Below are 18,914 nucleotides of genomic sequence, written 5' to 3'. Positions count from 1 at the left end.
GTTTTATGCCGGGATCCACCAAGATCTCACTGACGTCATATCCGTCACGGAAATGACATGGCCAGAAAAACGCGGCAGAGCCAGGTTTCCAGCCCGGTGCTCCGTCGCTGCACCGGGAGGTGTCTGGTGCTTTACCGACTCCGCTACGAGCTGAAGCGCAGACAGCCGCATGAATGCGCTATATATCTTTCCTACAACCTGCTCTATTTCGATAGTGCTGCCGTCTAAGAGAGATGAAGCGAAGTAGTGCATCGTGGTGCTAATGAGCGCCGACAGGTGGCGCTAGCTGAGCTCGTCGCAACGCAACCGTCTGCCGTACACTCCACGGAACAGGGATGCAGTGGTCGAGCATTTGCGCACGCACAAGAGAGCCCTGCAAATCATGCTCTTTCGCTGCAGCGGACCGTGAGTTCACCAAACGATTCGCTGGCAACCCGGTCGGTTTCGTTCGCATGGTTTGCGAGCACGTGTGGTTTCATTCGGGTTTACGCAGTGCTTCGGCGCGTGCAACCCAGTGTCTGATGTTGATAAGTCTGAAGGTGCCACAGCGACGAAATATAAATAGCGATGTGCAAGTTCCTATCGATGCAGCACAAACATTCAACTCATCCTGTGAAGGCACATCTCACTTTCGTGTTTTGAAAGAGGGATCAACCACACTTTAGTGTGTCTAATGCGTACCCAAGTAGCCCAACATCAAGACTGTAGTTTGCACGACTATACCGAATGAACAGGATTCGGAATACCTGCAGCAGCATTTGAATATAATAGCATCCTGGAGTGCGCATTCAGAAATGTCGTTGAATGTCAAAAGTGTGTTCACGTCATATTTACAAGGGAACGTTCATACCATTTCAATACGTATATCATAAATAATTCTATTATAAGCACGGCCAGGTAATATAAATATATAGGAGTTTATTTAAAGAGTTATTTCAGGTGGACTAGGCACGTTCTGAAGATAAAAGTTAAGGCTGCATGTGTTTTGGATTTTCTAAGACGAAACTTCAGCAAAACTTCCATCTAACTGTATTTCCCTAAGGCGCGCTCATTGTTAGAGTACGCTGTGTTTGCTGGGATACGTATACCAAAGAGCTGGCCGACACGCTTGAAAAGATACATAATAGGGCTTGTTTTGGGTAATTGGGATGCTCAACTTGGTATGGGAGAAATCAAAAGTGAACTGTAATTGGAAGAAGTGAAAGATCGTTTACGAGAACTCAGGTTCAATTTTTTTCATAATATCTGTCATTGCAAAATTTGAACCCATAAGGAAAACTATATTCAAGCGCCTTCCTACATACCCCGAAGAAGGGATCCCAATTTTAAAGTAAAGCAATTGTCCTTTAAACGTGACGCATCGCGCTATTCAATTTTTGTTAGATAAATACGAGTTGAATTATCTTCCGCCTGTGATTGTATCCATGGTCTCTAATCATGATTTTTATCGCGCTGTGTGCGATTAATTTCATTGTTATTTGGACTCAGATTTGATGAGTATTTTATGTATCCCCCTGCCGTAATGCCTGCAAAGGGCAAGCAGGTATCAAGTGAATAAAATAAAATGAAAGTCATGTCAATAACCTACCAGCGCAATTTTTGTGAGTTCATAGCTATATGTAGTTCCACGCCTGTGAAATCTCCTGAAACAGTGGAGCGACTCCGGCACCCTGGCAGCAACCTCCCACAGAAAGGGGGGGGAGCGGGGGAGGCGCTCTTAATGCCTCTCGCCCTGGTATGTAGGTACAGTCATCCACAGCCTTCGCTGGAGCAAAGCGTTCTGCCCTTACCGTCTTCTCATTAGCGTAAAGTAATTCCGACGCACCTTTTACACTGCCATGAAATTAGAGGTGGCACTCATGTCCTTGTTATTTGTTTCAAAAGTTTTACGACAGAAGAATTGAGCCATGCTACGCCAAATTCGAAAATGATGTTCCAGCTAAGCCTGTGGACGACTGTACAGACTCGAAGCTCACGCACAGATTTCTGGTTGTTCATCGTTGCCGACGTATGGGGATGCTCTGGACTGCCGTCGAGGCGGTGGCGCCATCTATCGGCCCAGCGGGATAACTTTGCCTGGCATGACGAACTTGAGCAGAGATTACGAGCCCCTATACGGCTACGCTGTTAAATATCAGTTGTTAGCAGCGGTGTGTCCTGCATTCCCTTCCTGTCTTAGTGGTGTTCGTTTTACTTCAAGCTGCATTTCATCCCAGTTTATTGCCGTCATCAGCAGCAGCAGCCTATGTACATCCACTGCAGCACGAATGCCACTCCCATTGATCTACAACCGCTCGTGTCCTCTGCTGCCGTAATACAATCTTGGCCTCCCAATTTGTCTATTTAGTCCCTCGATCGAGTTAATGGCCTTCCCTTCATTATACCCGTCTCTCGGTATCCAGTCTGTTACCTTGTCCCACCGGTTGTCATTTCGGCTCGCTACATGCCATGCGCAATTCCATTCGTTTTTATTTATTCAAACCACGGTACCTTCTACTCGTGTTCCTTCCCTGATCCAGGAAACTATTTTGCTGTCTCTGAGTGTTACTCCTAACACCTTTCGTTCCATGGCCCATTGAGCCGACCCAAGTTTTCTTTCCAGTTCATCCGTAAGCTACCAAGGTTCCGCCTGCAGCGCGCATGTCATCATTTGCAGCACGCATTTGTTGTATAACGTTTTTTTCAGTAACAGAGGTAGCTTACTTTTCATCACGTAGCAGTTCTTGCCACGCGCAATCCACCTTATACCTTTTCTGTGCGGGATTTCGTCATTGTGGTTTCTATGAGCACTGACGACCACTCAAAGGTAGTTATACTCTTTTACTTGTTCTAGCGTTGAGTTACGCAGACAGAAGGGGGCGCTTCCAGCATGCCTATTTATCATTACTTTAGTACACCTTAGTCGCAGTTATTTGTAGTCCCACGGCCAAACTTTCTGACGGTAGTTCCTCACGAAATTTTCCCAGGTGCGCTGGAGGCTCACCGAGCAAGATAATCGTCCGCAAACCTCGAGTGGCTCACGTATTCCCCGTTTATCCGTAATCCTGCGATTGCGCAGTCAAGATCCTAAGCATTCCTTCAGGCATGCCGTCAAGAATTTTGGCGCGATCGTATAGCCCTGTCTTACTCCCTTTCTGATAGGGGATATTTGGCTTTTCTTGTGCACGATTACCGCGGCCGTACATACATCCCTTACACAGGATGTTGCAGCTATCATGTAACACGATTTTAAGATAGAGAACTGGCGTTACTTAAATAAAACGTGGTGCATATTGTTTCCACTACACTGGAGTGGCGGCCAGCACTTTTTCCGTTAATGAGATTTAATTATTTCATTGTAAGTAATCATCTAACTCCAGAAGTACTGTCCCAATCATACCCACCGCGCCGGCTCCCTGGCTGCGGCGTTGTGCTGCTGAGCACGAGGTCGCGGGTTCGATTCCCGGCCGCGGCGGCCGCTTTTCTGATGGAGGCGAAAAGCAAAAACGCCCGTGTGTACGAGATTTCGGCGCGCTTTAAAAGAACCCCAGGGGGTCAAAATTAATCCGGAGCCCTCCACTACGACGCACCTCATCACCGGCGTTGCGTCGGCGCGTAAAACCCTACCATCAATCAATCAATCAATCAACTGTCCTAACTATTAAAGTTTCAATGAGGCGCTTGTACTCATTTATTCTGACTGGTAAAGAAACCCCGCGAAAAATTAAAAATACCACGTGACGGCGCTCCCACCCGAATCTTAAACCAGCGCCCCCAAATACGCTGATAGAAAGCAACTGCGTTGCCTGTCGCACGATAGAAGAAACGGCGCCTCACCTTAATTAATAAGGGCATGCGTCGAAGGAGCAGGAACAGCGAGTTTCTCGGGGCGAGTGGCAGATAAGACGCAAACTCGGTCACGGCTTCTTTCTTTTCTTTATTTCATGCTGGCTAACCCGTACTACATGGAGCGATTTCGCCTGCGAATTCGCTGATGCGGCGCCGCTCGTGCGGCAAAATAACCTTTGTTCGTTGCTGCGGTGAAGTGCCAAACATTTGAAGCGGTCGAGCAAACGCCGCTCGTGCGGCGTGTGCGGCGTAGAGGGCCCGCACCTGCGGCCAATAGGAGCACAGCTCGGCACCACTTGCACGCTTAGAAACCAGATGGCGTTGCTTGTCTGAGCGCGACAAAAGCGCGGGCACACCAAAACGTTTGTCTTCTCTGCTGTGTGTGCGTATATTGATAAAGAATTGGCGATTCTTATATAAAACCGCAAATAAACTTATGTTTACCGCAAACCAGGCAGAAACAACTTGCCAAGAAAGTAAAATAAAACCACCCTTGTTAAAATCACAACAACCTTTGCTGGTGGCAAACTTAATTCAGTCTGCAAACAAGGCGCATCTGAAATGCGAAAATCGCCGCGTTCGCAGGCCCCATGTAGACGACAATTCCAGGCATTGCGATCTTCGCAAGTGCGAATGTTCGTTCCAGCGGATTCGCAGGCGAAATTCGCTCCATGTAGAACGGGCTTCAAGAGGCAGCCTGTTCGAGGGCACTGCTTTATGATGCGGGCGGGAGCAGCGTCGCGTGCCGGAAACATTATGCCGTCGGTTTTCTTCGATAAACGCGATTACTCTTTTTCGTACATCTTGGTGGATGATTGCTAACCCTGTATACGCCGCCTAAAATTCTTATGTAGGCCTCCGCTGTTCCATGGTACTTCAATGCTTCCAGCACTGCCACGGGGCTGGAAGTATCGGCCATGAATCATCGGCCCTGCTGGAAGCAGGGGCCATTAAAAGAAAACACAAGTTTGGTTCATTCAAAAGATTGCCTCATGATAATCATTCTGACACCACTTTTAACGTCAACTCCGCTCAAATAAGCTATATAATTAGGGGAAAAAGGAATGGAAATGCGACCAACTATCTCATTTCCAGAAACAGAACCCATGATGCCATACCAACCAGCGCTGCGATGGGCGGAGGCCGACAGGAGCAAACCCAAATTAGGCAGGGCATATAAGCTTTCCGAAAGAGTTATTTGCGCTCATATGTAGGGCAAATCCTTTTTATATCAGTAGGAATGGTGGTACAAAGACTGGAAGTTACGAAAGCACACGTAAACATAGAAGTACCGATGCGTGCTGCTGTTGGCACTGCGCGCACTATACTTTGTTTATATGGACAGCACTGCGGGCCTTTCGGGTTGTCTCAGACGACACTGGCCGATTGACGGAAGCGATGGTGTTTTACGTGGCCATATTTCTCGAGCGAGCACTATGTTTCCCGAAACGATTATTTTCTCCGTCCACAAAAACAAACCAGGTTTAAAGAGGTTCACAAGCCAACCAAGAGCAGAACACGGCTTGCCGCGGTGTGGTGGGGCCATCTAGGTTGACTAACAGGAAACAAGTCTCCGCTCCACACCAAGTTTATCTGAAAGACCTGTTCTTATGATGTCATTGCAAACGTCGTTCAAACACACATTGGCGCGAGAATCAAAATTCTAGCTTAAATTTCGAAGTGCATAAAGGATCGTTTGCTTCCGGAAAAGCGCTGGGGGCACTATAGAACATGCAATCTTTCGAATAAAACTGACTTGTATTTTGTCTTCATGGCGCCTTTAATGAATCAAACGCTTTTTCATAGCGTATAGCTTTTCATAGCAACGCTTCTTCATAGCAACGCAAAGGAGTCTATTATACTCTGCGGATTTTTCTATTGGCGCACTAATGATATGAATGTGATCTACTGTAAATTATTTCCTTCTTAACCCAGCCTGTTCCCGGGGCTCTTGGAAATCTAAGCTTCGGCTTACGCTCTTAACAATTGCTTTGATAAACAGCTTGTATACAACTGAGAGTAGGCTGTTGAGCCTGTAATTCTTAAGGCCCTTGGTATCTCTCTCCTTGGGAATCAAAATTATGTTGGAGTTTTTCCAGCTTACGGGCACTTCTAGTGTGCTTGAGCATTCTCAAAGTGGGCAGCAAGCTTTTCCAGTACGATATCACCTCCTTCCTATAAAAGACTCCCGTTTATGCCGTCGTCACCTGCAGCGGGCGGGCACACGGCCTCCTTAAGTGCGGCCTTAATTTAATGCTACACGAAGGGCTGATGTGTCGACTCGTACAGCTGTGAGGCGCACGCCGCAACAGACGACACAAGCAATGCGTACGAAGAAGTAGCTGGTGAACGCCTCGTCGTCGTCGATGCTCCAACAGGACTGGCCCGGTTGAAACCCCGGGTACGGGTGCACGACCTTGAACCAGGAGAAATAACCGTGCGAGCCGGTGTCCACGGGCTGGTACAGGCGGGCCATCATGGTGAAGGACACCGCCACCGAGAGCTTGGTGAACGAGTTGCGCTTTTCGTGCACAAACTGCACCACGTCGACCTGCGGCATAGGCCGCGAGACGACGGTCAGTGTGGACCAGCTGGTTACGTGGACGGTGAAACGTGTGTAATACCGCGCAGTAAGGACTCGACTGAAGGCATGACACACCGGCCGGACAGGCGTCACTGGCAGGCTACGTTAGCCGCAAGAGACCGCTCAATCACCGCCGCCGCCTGTAGCCTCCACACTTTGACAGGAAACCTGTGTTACGCTGTTTTAAAGATCGGTAATCCATGACTTCGTGTAGCGCAAAAAAAAGAACGACAGAGGACGCAGGGAAGCGACGGGCACAAGCGCCAACTTCCAACTGAGGTTATTGAAAAAATGCGTGAATTTAAAACACCGGGCCGGGACATTATCATAAATAACCAAAGATAGGAAAGAACAGAAAAAAGCACGTCATGACAAAATTTTGCAAGCCACGGATTACCGCTACCAACTAGCCCAAACCCAAACTCTGATAAGTTGAAGATCGGGCCAGCAGTGAAATCATTGGGGCTCTGTCCGCTATGACGATGCGCTGAAATACGAGCACTGGAGCGCGTAGCTTCCAGTACAAGCTGCGCATCCTGGGTACGAGCGTGAGCAGTAGGAGTGAGGTCCTTATTCTCGATTTCGTGAATTCTTCGTGAATACGCCAACAGCTTTGTATGATTGGGTTTCGGTTCTGTCATGTGTTTCCGGCAGACAGAGAGGTTGTGTGTGCTCTCGTCATCGTTACGACGAAAAAAAAGCGCCGGGGTGTGGGGGCGGACGGCGGACCCAGCAAGAAGCCGGGACACTGAGTGCAGTGCTCCGTCCTCTTGTTGTGTTCTTCGTCCCCCCGCCCCCCCCCCCCCCCCTTACGGATATCAGTTCTAAAGTTTGCCTTATTTGTCACTACTGGATGTTCATGATTCTTGGCCGCCATTGCAAAACTACACAGTGACAACAATCACTGCGTAGATGTCTGGCCCGTCTGGCCCGTCTGGCCCGTCTGACATGTCGTCTGGCCCGGTGAAACTACTTCGCTCCGCTCTGGAATATGGATCTTTTTTTTTTTTCAAATCCACGAAATTTACTATAATCCTCTATACCCCTGCATCTAGCTGTTTCCGTTGTCGTCGTGGAATTTCAAAGCAGTCTGCAACAGATGTTGGCCTACTGGTGAACAGTTGCTAATTGAGGTTCTGCTGCCGAAGACAAGTGGCGGCAACACCTACTCCTTGGCTCTCATTTGAATTGTGAGGCGCTGTCATAGCGATTATGAACGCCGGCTGCTGCAGGCGCACATTTCTTGAGCACGATGCGCAACAAGATGACGATCACTAAAAGAGATAGACACACCTTTCGCTGCGTGTGTCTTCCGCTACGTCTGTCTCTTTCTGGTCGGAATTTTTGTAGAGTAACCAGGATCAAACTATGACACACCAATTTGTCCACAATACTATTCTTCTTTAAAGCAGAGCTTTCTACCTCTACGAGCCAACGATACTTTGGCGGCGTGCGGGACAATCAACTCCGAACGGGGCGGAGGCGGCGGCGGCGGCGGGGGGCTTCACTCACGGAGCACACTGTAGATGGCACGACGAATTTACCCAGCGTTCCCAACGCGGAAGTGCCTCCTCACTGGTGGCGGCGGCGTCAGCGGTACGGCTTTGTCGTCTGCTTTAGTGCGGTTGTTTTGGGCCTGTTTTGACGCAGCTTCAAATTGACTGCGCGCTTCCTTCGCACTGCTTAACTTGTTCTACAGCACCTCCTGGGTAACCCGGACCCCAGGAAATTAATTGGTGGTACGGCAAAGATACGTTAAGGATTAGTTCGAATGGCGGGAAAACAAAATGTTGAGACCACATACAGACATCCGGCCGCTAGAGATACGTTATCTCTTGAGCACTGCTTGCCACGAATGGGACTCTGTGTTCTAAGTTGATGAATACCAATTCGGTTGTGCTTTAAAAGGTATTTCAAAAGGCGGAAGGAGCCAGTGGTCCTGATAAGTAGCGATTATAAAAGTTCCCTCAGCTTTCTAGCAATACCCAAATTTACTAAACTAGTTTAAATTGGTATAAATGGGAATCCCGAAGCTCAGAAGCCGAATTGTTTCCGTGTCTACGCTTGTGTCGCGCGGTGGTGTAGCCCCGAGCTAGCACATCAGGATGGCTAGGTTCTGCTGTCTCACCGCTCCTCGCCATTTTCCTTCTTCCGACGTACGGCCGAGCTACGGCGGCGGCCTCCGCCGCTCTAGCCCGGCCGTCGCCGAAGCTGCTGCACTCGGGATGCCGCCCCCACGAATACCAAGTAACGGCTGACAGAATCTCTCGTTTCACTCTTTGTAGAGCCATTTGTAGGAATTCAAGTGACGTTCGCCCGGGCCTTAGTTGCGGGTGTCGTTTACAGCTTTGCTTTCCAACCACCTTCACAGCGAGGATTGGAGCCATCTTTTTTTTTTTTTTTTTGCTTCACCCAAACGAATCAGTTTATCTGCGGAGACCTGCTCGGCCTATCTGAGTTAAGGTGCAAATATACTTCTCGCCAGAGCTCAGCACTTGCCAGAAATACAGGCTTCTTTGTTGGCTTTTCGCGCTTGTTTGTTTTCTTGTTCCTGCGACGCAACGTGCAACTTCTGGCGGTGAAACACTTCGTAATACTGCACGGTCGAATATGTTGAAAGTCGGGAAGGCGTGGATGGCACCACACTCGCTTCTTTTTAGTGGTGGCTAGAGGGTTTTCTTCGCGTAGGCGCCATTAGCTTTCGTTTGCTTCAACACTGTTGGGCCTCGTTGAGCACCCTATAAACTAGAGGAAGGTACCAATAAAATAAAACGCCAATCGGCCAAGAATGAAAAGCCCTGCTGCGGACAAAGAGCTGAACCTAGCGGGCCTTTTGCCTACAAGGAAATTCGGACGCAAGAGAGATGCGCTCGACTGGGACTTATTCCTGGTAAAAAGCTGTTCAAGCATGGGCGAACACTGGCACTCACCATTGCCACTTGGTAGGCGGCGTACGGCTCCCTGTAGATGGTGGGGCCCGTAATGCGGCAATCGGGCCGCATGTCGTCCCTCATTTCAAGGTGCGTTCGAGCGATCAATGCGTCGGTGGGCGTCCTGCTGCGGGACAGAAGGCGCTTTCAACAACTCTCGTTCAAAGAGTGGACGCTTTCTGCATTCGCACAAAATGCAAAGCACTGGACACTGAAGTAGACGGAAGATAAGGGGCGGTTGCGGCGATTCAGCGTTCGCGACACTACTACGCTGCTCACAAATTGCGGCGACATGTCGCTCCGAAATGTTCCTCCCGAGAGCCTTTGCGACAGGTGGGATGGGCGCAGTGAGGCATGGCAGAGACAAACAGCACCGCCATAGCTTATTTTCTATTCAGCCCTAACTACCCCTACCGCTTTCCCCTGAATTCTTTTCTCAAGTCGGCCACTGAACGCGTTAAGTAAGGCTATGTTATTGCATGCCGTGGCATTTGCTACTTGCACGAGACGCATGAAAAGATCGCTCCTAATAGCACTGCCACAAAACTGTATTCGTCTCGCAAGGCGCGTTTTAAATCAATGTTAGTATCTTCTATTTTAAAAGAAATAAACAGTTGTGCATCAGCGCCCGTGCTTGTTACTCTTCAATTCGTCCCGTCAAAGCGCTGTTCAACTTCCGCCGTGTACCAACTTACCCATCTGCAAACCCTCGTTCATCGAATCGCAACACTCCGCCGTGTATTGAGACGCTCCACCGTTACGTTTAACCTATTTAACGTTCTGTTACATTGTTGACATACTTCGTGAATAACGGCGAAACACAGCTGACGAGCAGCGCATTGAACGCACGATCTGCCCGCGCACGTGGAAATAGAAGAATCTCTTCGTGTAAGCTAGCGTCACAAAATAAAGGCTTTTAGAGTATCGGCACTATTTTCTCTCATTGTTATGTGCCGCCAGGATTTGCATTGGTCGGTTGGCACCGCGTGATATTTGTCTACATATGGGCGAGGCCATTTTGTTTCTCGGCGCCTTTCTTTCTCTCTCTCTCTCTTTCTCTCTCTCTCTGTCTCTCTCTCTCTCTCTCTCTCTCTCTCTCTCTCTCTCTCTCTCTCTCTCTCTCTCCCTCCCTCGCTGCTGCGCGGACGCTAAAGCGGCCGGTCACACTGTGCCCGTCACAAGCGGCGGCGGTTTGTAGTAGTAGTAGTAGTAGTAGTAAACTTTATTCACAGCAAAGGTAGAAGGAGATGGGGTGGAGGTAAGGGTGGAATCCTATTTCCAGGGCTCCAGTGGGGAAAGCCCCTAGCTTTGCTCTTTCCAGCAGTTCTCGCTGGCTGGACAGGTCCGAGCAGGACAGTGCCGCTCCCCAGGACTCTATTGATGTGTTGTAGTTGTTCTGTTGTCATATGGTCAGGCAGTTCCACACAGTGTGGAAGAGGTCTGCCTTCTGATGGCATTTATGGCATCCTTCGTTGTAGTTATCCGGAAACACAAGTGCTAATCTGGACTTATGTGAGTAGGTGTTGGTCTGGATTTTTCTGAGATTTCTGGCCTCCTCTGCGTTTAGTAGAAGGTGATGTGTCGGCATGGTTTGTGTGAGCTTGTGTGATGCTTGTGTGAGCGGTACGGCCCCGGCTTGCCGTTGTGCCTTTGCGAAGTATGTGCGCCGGCCCCCCATCGATTTCTCATCAAGTACTTGAAAAGCATCGCTTCATTGCACCGCTCGTAAGCGTATGCACAGGGATTTCGCAGTGAGCGAGAAAATTCTCCCAGGCTTTTCTTGCCAAACATCGACAAGAGCAGGAGGCAGGCGGGAGAACAGGCAGGCACACGAGGCGCTCAACCGCGAAGCGACTTCCCGGTAACACGAGGCTGGGGATAACACGAATCTAGTGTCAATGTCAAGCCAATTATTCTGCTCTGTGAGATCATCGAGAGAGACATGTTTCCGGCATACCTGGCCTCGCCCCAGCAACTTTTCATGCAGGGTTTATTTTCATTTCGCAGAGTTTGCTTCTAACCATGACCTGCGCCGCTTCACGGCTACAGTGAGTGCCATGTGCATGCCGGTGGACGCATTGCTATTGATATCTGCCATAACGAATCACACGTCATTTTTCTGAGCAATACAATTGTTTCTCACAATTCCAGCGTGAGATACGTAGACGTGTCTGTACGGTCATGTGATCTTCATGCAGACCCACTTTTAGGAAGCTAATCGTCCAGTCAAATGACTGTGGCGTCTAAGAAACATTTTAGGCTGTTAGGCATTTCTGAGTGTACCGCGCTCACAATAAACAATATACTCTCTAAAACGTTGGTGCGAGGTAGATCCAAAGTCCGGTTTAACTTAGGTTCGCAAGGAAAGGGGCAGTCTCGGGGCCGAACGAAACAAGCCGAACCAGCATGGTATGCGGCATGATAGATGCGCTTATTACCAGCTCTTTTTTAGAGATCCTAGTACAAATTTTTCAACTTTTGTTTGAAATCCAAAATGCTTCCAGAGCGTAGTCAAGCAGCACACCTAGGGGGTCACAAACTACCTCGGCAACAGTTACTGCTATAGTCCCATCAGATAACTTAGAAGCTTGCTGAAAAGATTTTTGTCTCTTGCCGATTTTGGCGTTCTTCGACCGCTGGAATTACTCAATGCAGCAGTGTAGCGGGTATTAGCCGGCTTTCGTTCAGTTGCAACAATAAAGGCATTCAACAGCCACTTTAAAAGAGTTTCATACTAATATATACTAGAGGTAAATCTGTTGTTGCAGTCGCGGGCCGCCGTGGCCGGCGCCATTTCCGCTAGCGACGTTCCTCGCCTACTTGGCTTAGCTAGCCATAAGACTTCTTTTTTGTCTCCAAGCCAAAATCAACAAAAAATGGTAACATTTTTTTCTTGTTCATCGTGCATGAAGCTTCTACATAATCACTGACAAATATTTCTGTTTTGGAGGTTCAATTTTATAATAACAAAACAAATTTGATGAACCATTCTACAGTAATATTGTTTCTTTTTTACAGCCAGAGCCAACTTTTCAGCCTGTTTTTGAGCCATGCCAAAGACAAATGGAACGTCCCTGCCCGGTACATGACGGAACGCTCGGCGAAGCGCGGCTCCCTTAGGCAGTGGCGTCAGATTTCCCTCTTAGTATGAAACTCTTACTTCAGTCAGAGTTTCATATAGTAATATGACACTCTTAAACGTATTAGTATGAAACTCCGACTTTAAAAACGACAACCACAACATCATAGCAGAACTGAAGACGCTATCCCGCAGAGCCGCTGCGCTCTGGCGGTAACTACGGTTCTCTGAGTGCTTCCAGATGCGAAGGAAAGAGCCAACGCCTTTAACGATCTCGATAAACACGTTCGCTCTTTCCTTCGCGTGTGGAAACACTGAGAGAACCATAGGAGCGTTTCATAGTCCCACTAAGGCAATGGCTCAGCAGTTTCTCCACCACTCGCTATGACACGGCCACTCTAGTAGGTTATTTTGAGAGATTACTTCAATGTGGACGTCAGTGGCGTCGCAACTCCATCAACACGGAACTGAGGGCTTTGTTCACTGACTGATGCTTACGCGAAAAACTCTTCCAGGGCTGTGTAGACGGCGCCAACTCTTGGAGTTCTGAACGTGACACCAACCACGAGGTAGGCCGTGGGCTTCGGATCTGCTTCCGCTTCGCGCAGGTCTTGCTGCTGACTTCGCAATTCCTGTAATTTTATCCCGGTGGTTCTACGTTTTTTAGTGCGAAAACAGTGCTTGACAACAAGAAATACTGCTGAATTTTCCATTTTCTATGAACTTACATGAGAACAACCCCACATAGAAGTCGGAATGTAGTTTTTTTTTTATCAGGACAGTAATTGCAGGGCGATTATGGCACTCGTTGAGTTCTCGCACTGCAAGCGATTACATTCAAACTGCCACCTATTAGGAACATAGCGGCAAGTATACAAAATAGCTTGACTACATCGAGTTCATTACCATTTGCAAAAGTGGGCTGAGGCTGAGGTTGAAAAGCTGAGGTTGAAAACGAACACCCACTGGCGGGGTTCATCAGTCCCTGCATCCTTCACAAAAGTGGGCTCAGCTAGCCACCTGTGCTAACTGTCCGGCTGTGCAAACTAATACGCACACTTGTGGAGAAGTCTCCAGAATCTGCGCATATCCAGCGCTGAGGGCAAATTTTCAGGCTTTTTTGTGACGCCCGTTTCCCCTTCTCGCAGAGTGCCAGCTGACGTGTGCAACAGCAGAAACCCACACACGGGCCATGAAATATGAGGTACTCCTAACAAAGCTACTTAGGTCACTGCTTGCAAACTGTGCTAGTGATGTCAACAGCTGTCTGGTGAACATAGTGAAGCTGTCACAAAAGCCTCTCTCTGATCTCTCCCACCAACCATCTCTTCTGTTGAATAAACTTCTTTCTTCTTCTTGTCCTCCTCCTCCTCTTTTCCACCAACTTTTATGCGTGAAGACTTCATTGGTGAACCGTCTGAGGCAGAGGTGCTACAGTAAAACCTGTAATACAGAGAAACTTTAAACTGACGACACTTCACTTTTTAGTCGAAAGCGCGCCGTGTGCCACTCGATAGATTATGCGTTCTAAGGCCCCCGGAGGTCAACTGAAGAGCTATTACTGCAGCTTAATTGTTAGCAAGCATGGGCATGTTTTCTCATTTTCACACGTTAATAGCTTACATCAGTTTAAATATAACAAAATTTCTTGCTTCTTAGTTTGGGTCAGTCAACCAGACAAATCACAAAGCAAGCAATTCAAGGAGCCATTAGTGGAATTAAATGAACATGGGAAAAATCCCCTGACATTTGATTGATTGATTGATTGATTGATTGATTGATTGATTGATTGATTGATTGATTGATTGATTGATTGATTGATTGATTGATTGATTGATTGATTGATTGATTGATCGATTGCAGGGTTCAACGCGCCGACGCAACGCAGGTGATGAGGCGCCGTAGTGGAGGGCTCCGGATTAATTTTGACCACCTGGGGATCTTTATCGAGCGCCCAAATCTTGTATACACACGGGCGTTTTGCTCTTCGCCTCTATCAGAAAAGCGGCCGCCACGGCCGGGAATTGAACCCGCGACCTCGTGCTCAGCAGCGCAGCGCCTTAGCCACTGAGCCACCGCGACGGGTCCACTGACATTTGTAAAATGCGCTGTTAGAAGTCAGTGATATGCCAGAGCGATTAAGAATTTCGTGATTTTAATCCCGCAAAAACCAAGGACTGTGGGTGTTCCGCTTCGTCTTCTGAATATCACGCAGTGTGGTGAATACTAACAGAAGAACGGCTCGTCAGAGTTCTGTTAGAAATATTACCACTGATGTTCATATCAAGGCCGTCGGTGTCGTCTTGAGCCGCCATTAAACCATGCGCTCGCCTTAGTTTCCTTATTGGCTTGGATATAAACGTTTTAGTGGCCGTATATTCGAACGCAGTACCACAAAACCGCATAGAATGGTGTGTAATGGAAATGGAAAATATAATAGTCTGTTTTAAAGCTAAGAAAAAAGGAAGTAAAGCGTATTTTTGGTGGAAAGGTTGTGCCTACTATTTTCCCGGAAAACCTGGTTAATGGTAATATTAACAATGTTAACAATGTTAATATTTTTGGAGAAACTCAATAAAGACTCCTATTCTATTTGAAATATTAAGTTGCTTCAAGAGCTTGAAAATGTTTTTGAGCGTGCCTATAAAAACGTCGCCTTCGTGCTGAACCGGTGCACCGACCGTCAGCCACAGTGTAACAAAACTTGTTGCTGAGCGAGTTGGTTCGTGATTGAAGAAAAATAAAAACGTGGGATTAAACTTCGAAACCACTGTAAGTGACTCTAGGTCTATTTTATTCGGTACGACGGGACACAAGAAAATGCGTGGGACAAACGCGAGGCTTCAAGGGTATTTTTAAAGCGAAAGCTTTATCAGTGGGACCGATGACGTTCTGTCAAAGAACTAACGCATTTCCCTATAGACCGGTTGGTCGACTGAAAAGCTTTGATAACAACTCTGGACAAATGGCGCGAGCTTGAAACCGGGCTTGCATTGTGTCCAAGCGGTTACTTGAAAATCCCGATAAACGGACGCTTCTAGATAAGACACTATACACGCATCCATCATGAACAAGGAGTTCGATAGTATACCTTTATCGCATAAAGCACGCATCGGCATACATTCGGATCTTTCGTATAAGCATTGCCTTAGTGCGCGAAAGTTCGTCGTCCTCCGTTTGCGATTTGGGTCTTTGGAGGTTCAACGAACCCGCCGCGGTGGCTCAGTGGCTAAGGCGTTGCGCTGCTGAGCACAAGGTCGCGGGTTCGATTCCCGGCTGCGGCGGCCGCTTTTCTGATGGAGGCGAAAAGCAAAAACGCCCGTGTGTTCGAGATTTCGGCGCACGTTAAAGATCCCCGGGTGGTCAAAATTAATCCGGAGCCCTCCACTACGGCGCGCCTCATTGCCTACGTTGCGTCGGCGCGTTAAACCCTACAATCAATCAATCAATGGAGGTTCAACGATCGATCGGGCACACATTCAGTGAGCGTTTTAGCTTTCGCATTTCTCTCAACTTTCTTTAGCAAGATATGGAAAAGTTTTTGTCTACACACACATACGTTACCACGTCGGTGCAGGACGCTCTTAGCATACGCATCTCTTGAAAATAAACAGTCTAGTCTTGAAACCGCAAAGAAGCTCCACTTGTGCTTTATTGCCTCCTTCAGCAGCCGACATTCCGGGCTGCTACAAAATTGGTGACCCGAACACGCTTCAACGAACACGCCGCAATGAGCTCCGATGACAACACTGCTGCCTCCACGCCTGCAGTCCTCGCCACAAAACTGAAGCTACCAAATTTTCGGCCTAAAACTCCAAGAGTTTGGTTCAGCCAAGTGGAGGCCCGTTTTCAGCTCCGGTATATCACCTCACAGTCGACAAAATACCTTCACGTCATCGCAGCCCTGCCCCCAGAAATCGACGACGCTATCGACGACATTTTGGTTCCCCCCCCCCACAGAAGGGGAATACGACACCCTCAAGAAGACGGCGCTGGGCCGCCTCGAGGCGCCTGAAGAAAGCAGACTTCAGCAGCACTTTTGTCGGGAAGAGCTGGGCGACCACCGACCATCCAAACTGCTGCACCGTATGCGGCAACTGCTCGGTGTGCACGCGAGTCAGGACGGCCAGCTCCCACTTCTTCGTGAACTTTTTCTGCAACGGCTGCCCCAGTCGGCGCACGTGGTTCTCGCGGGTTCAGATGAGACGTCCCTTGATCTTCTGGCGCAACTTGCTGATCGCATCACAGAATACTCTGCTCCAAACATCGCTCCCATAGCTGCTGCAAGAACACGCGAACAACCAGATCGACTGTCGCGCCTTGAGGAGAAAGTGCAACAACTTACCGAGACCATGCAGCAACTTTTGCTGTCTGGCGCTCCACAACAGGACGAGAAACAACGCAACCGATCCCCTTCAAGAAGGCCAAGCTCTTCCCAGAGAAGCCAGTCACGAGATGGACAGGACGGAGTTTGCTGGTCGACGGAGTCGACCGCGTAAGCAACTCGCGCCTGCTAGTCGACACAGGAGCCGAAATCTCTATTGTCCCGGCCACCCCCGAAGATCGCCGACGTAGCAACAACATATCGTCGCTGCAGGCGGTGAACAACACTGTCATCGCTACGTACGGCTTCCGCTCGCTCACAATAGACGTTGGACTCAGGCGTCTGTTTCACTGGGTCTTCGTGGTAGCGGACGTCAATTCCGCCATACTCGGAGTAGACTTTCTCAGCAACTTCAACCTGGATGTAACCGTACGTGACCGTTGCCTCAAGGATACCAACACAGCCCTCAAAGTACGTGGTTTGGAGTCAAACATCTGCTCATCTGGCATCTGCGCCTTCCAGCCAGTATCTGTACCACCACATCCTGGCCGAATTCCCTTCTCTCACCAAGCCCCGCAACACGGAACAACCGGTGAACCATAACATGACTCCCCACATCGTCACCAACGAGCCGCCAGTCACCGCCCGGCCACGGCGCCTGTCCAGCAACAGGCTTTAAGCTGCACGCGGTAAGTTCGAGCATATGCTCCAGATGGGAATTATTCGCACTTCGTCTAGCAACCATTCATCGCCGCTGCACATGGTGCCTAAAGACGACAGGGACGACTGGCGCCCGCGCGGTTACTGCAGAGCCTTAAACGCATCGACAACTCTTGACCAGTATCCTCTGCCACACATTCACGGTTTTAGTGCGCGGCTGCCAGGTACAAAAATATACAGCAAGATCGACCTCGTAGCGGCATACCACCAAATCCCCGTCGAACCGGAGGACATACCAAAAACAGTCATAACAACTCCATTCGGCTTGTTTGAGCTTGTCCGTGTGCTCTACGGCTTGAAAAATGCAGCACAGACCTTTCAAAGGTACATGGATGAAGCCACCCGGGGTCTTCCTTTCGTCTTTGTCGACCTGGATAACATTTTTGTGGCCAGAAGAACTCCTAGCGAGCACGAAAAGCGCCTCCGCCAGCTCTTTCAGCGTCTGGATGAGCACGGTCCGGTGTCGAAATCTGAAAAGTGCGTGTTTGGTGCCGAGGCTCTCAATTTCCTCGACCACCGCATCACTGCTGAAGGCATTATGCCATTGGAATCGAAGCTGGAATCTGTCAAGAAGTTTCCTGCTCCAACATCTTTCCGCAAGCTAAGAGAGTTTCTCGGTCTCTTAAACTTCCACCGGTGGTTCATTCCGTCTTGTGCTCGAGTACTCCACCCATTGACCTACCTGCTGCGCGGAGACGACCAAAAGGCACCAGAATTTTGTTGGTCTGAAGAACACCAGAACGCTTTCCAGAAGGCTAAGGACGAGCTGGCCACTGCTACCCTTCTCATCCATCCACTGCCTCACGCTCCTACACGCCTCATGGTGGACGCCTCCTCCACATCGGTCGTAGCAGTGCTGCAGCAACAGGAGGGTGCACAGTGGAAGCCACTGGGCATCCTTTCGAAACGCCTGAAGCCTGCAAAAGTACGGTACAGCACTTTTGGAAGGGAAATACTCGCAATCTATTGTTCCATTACGCATTTCCGCTACTTTCTCGAAGGTCGTGAGTTCTACATCTTGACAGACCACAAGCCCCTCACCTACGTATTCAACAAATACAGTTCCTCCTACTCATAACGGGAAATTCCTCAGCTCTCATTCATCTCTGAGTTTTCCACAGACATCCGCCACGTTCCTCGGGTCGAAAAGGAAGCAGCCGACGCCTTTTCGTGCGTCAACGCTTCCGGCACAAAAGTCCTGGACTTCGAGGCGATGGCCGCGGCTCAGCGGGAGGACACTGAGTTGACGAGACTGAAAGGTAGGGGATCTTCACTCGCGCTTTCGGAGGTTGCACTTCCTACGTCAAGGGCACGATAACCTGCGATACCTCCCAGGCAACCCAAAGACCTTTCGTGCCACTGAATTTTCGCCGAGTGGTATTCAACACTTTCCACTCCATCAGCCACCCAGGTGTCCGCGCCACCCAGCGGCTAATAACAGAACGCTTC

General features: G+C 49.0%; 1 protein-coding gene across 1 annotated transcript in view; it reads right to left on the bottom strand.

The window, feature by feature from the left end:
• The window catches only part of LOC144159751 (uncharacterized), an 88,263-nt gene that overhangs the window by 17,186 nt on the left and 52,163 nt on the right, over window positions 1-18,914 (bottom strand). The window contains exons 7-9 of the mRNA XM_077691446.1: window positions 12,920-13,053; window positions 9,343-9,469; window positions 6,161-6,379 (exon numbers count right to left, since the gene is read on the bottom strand). Of these exons, the coding sequence (XP_077547572.1) occupies window positions 6,161-6,379; window positions 9,343-9,469; window positions 12,920-13,053 (480 nt within the window). The remainder of the gene's footprint in view (window positions 1-6,160; window positions 6,380-9,342; window positions 9,470-12,919; window positions 13,054-18,914) is intronic.

The sequence above is a fragment of the Haemaphysalis longicornis genome, unplaced genomic scaffold, assembly GCF_048455015.1.
Source record: "Haemaphysalis longicornis isolate Haplotype H1 unplaced genomic scaffold, Haemaphysalis longicornis Haplotype H1 scaffold_10, whole genome shotgun sequence".
In the NCBI taxonomy this organism is placed as follows: Eukaryota; Metazoa; Arthropoda; class Arachnida; order Ixodida; family Ixodidae; genus Haemaphysalis; species Haemaphysalis longicornis.
This window is presented reverse-complemented; position numbering and strand designations above follow the sequence as displayed.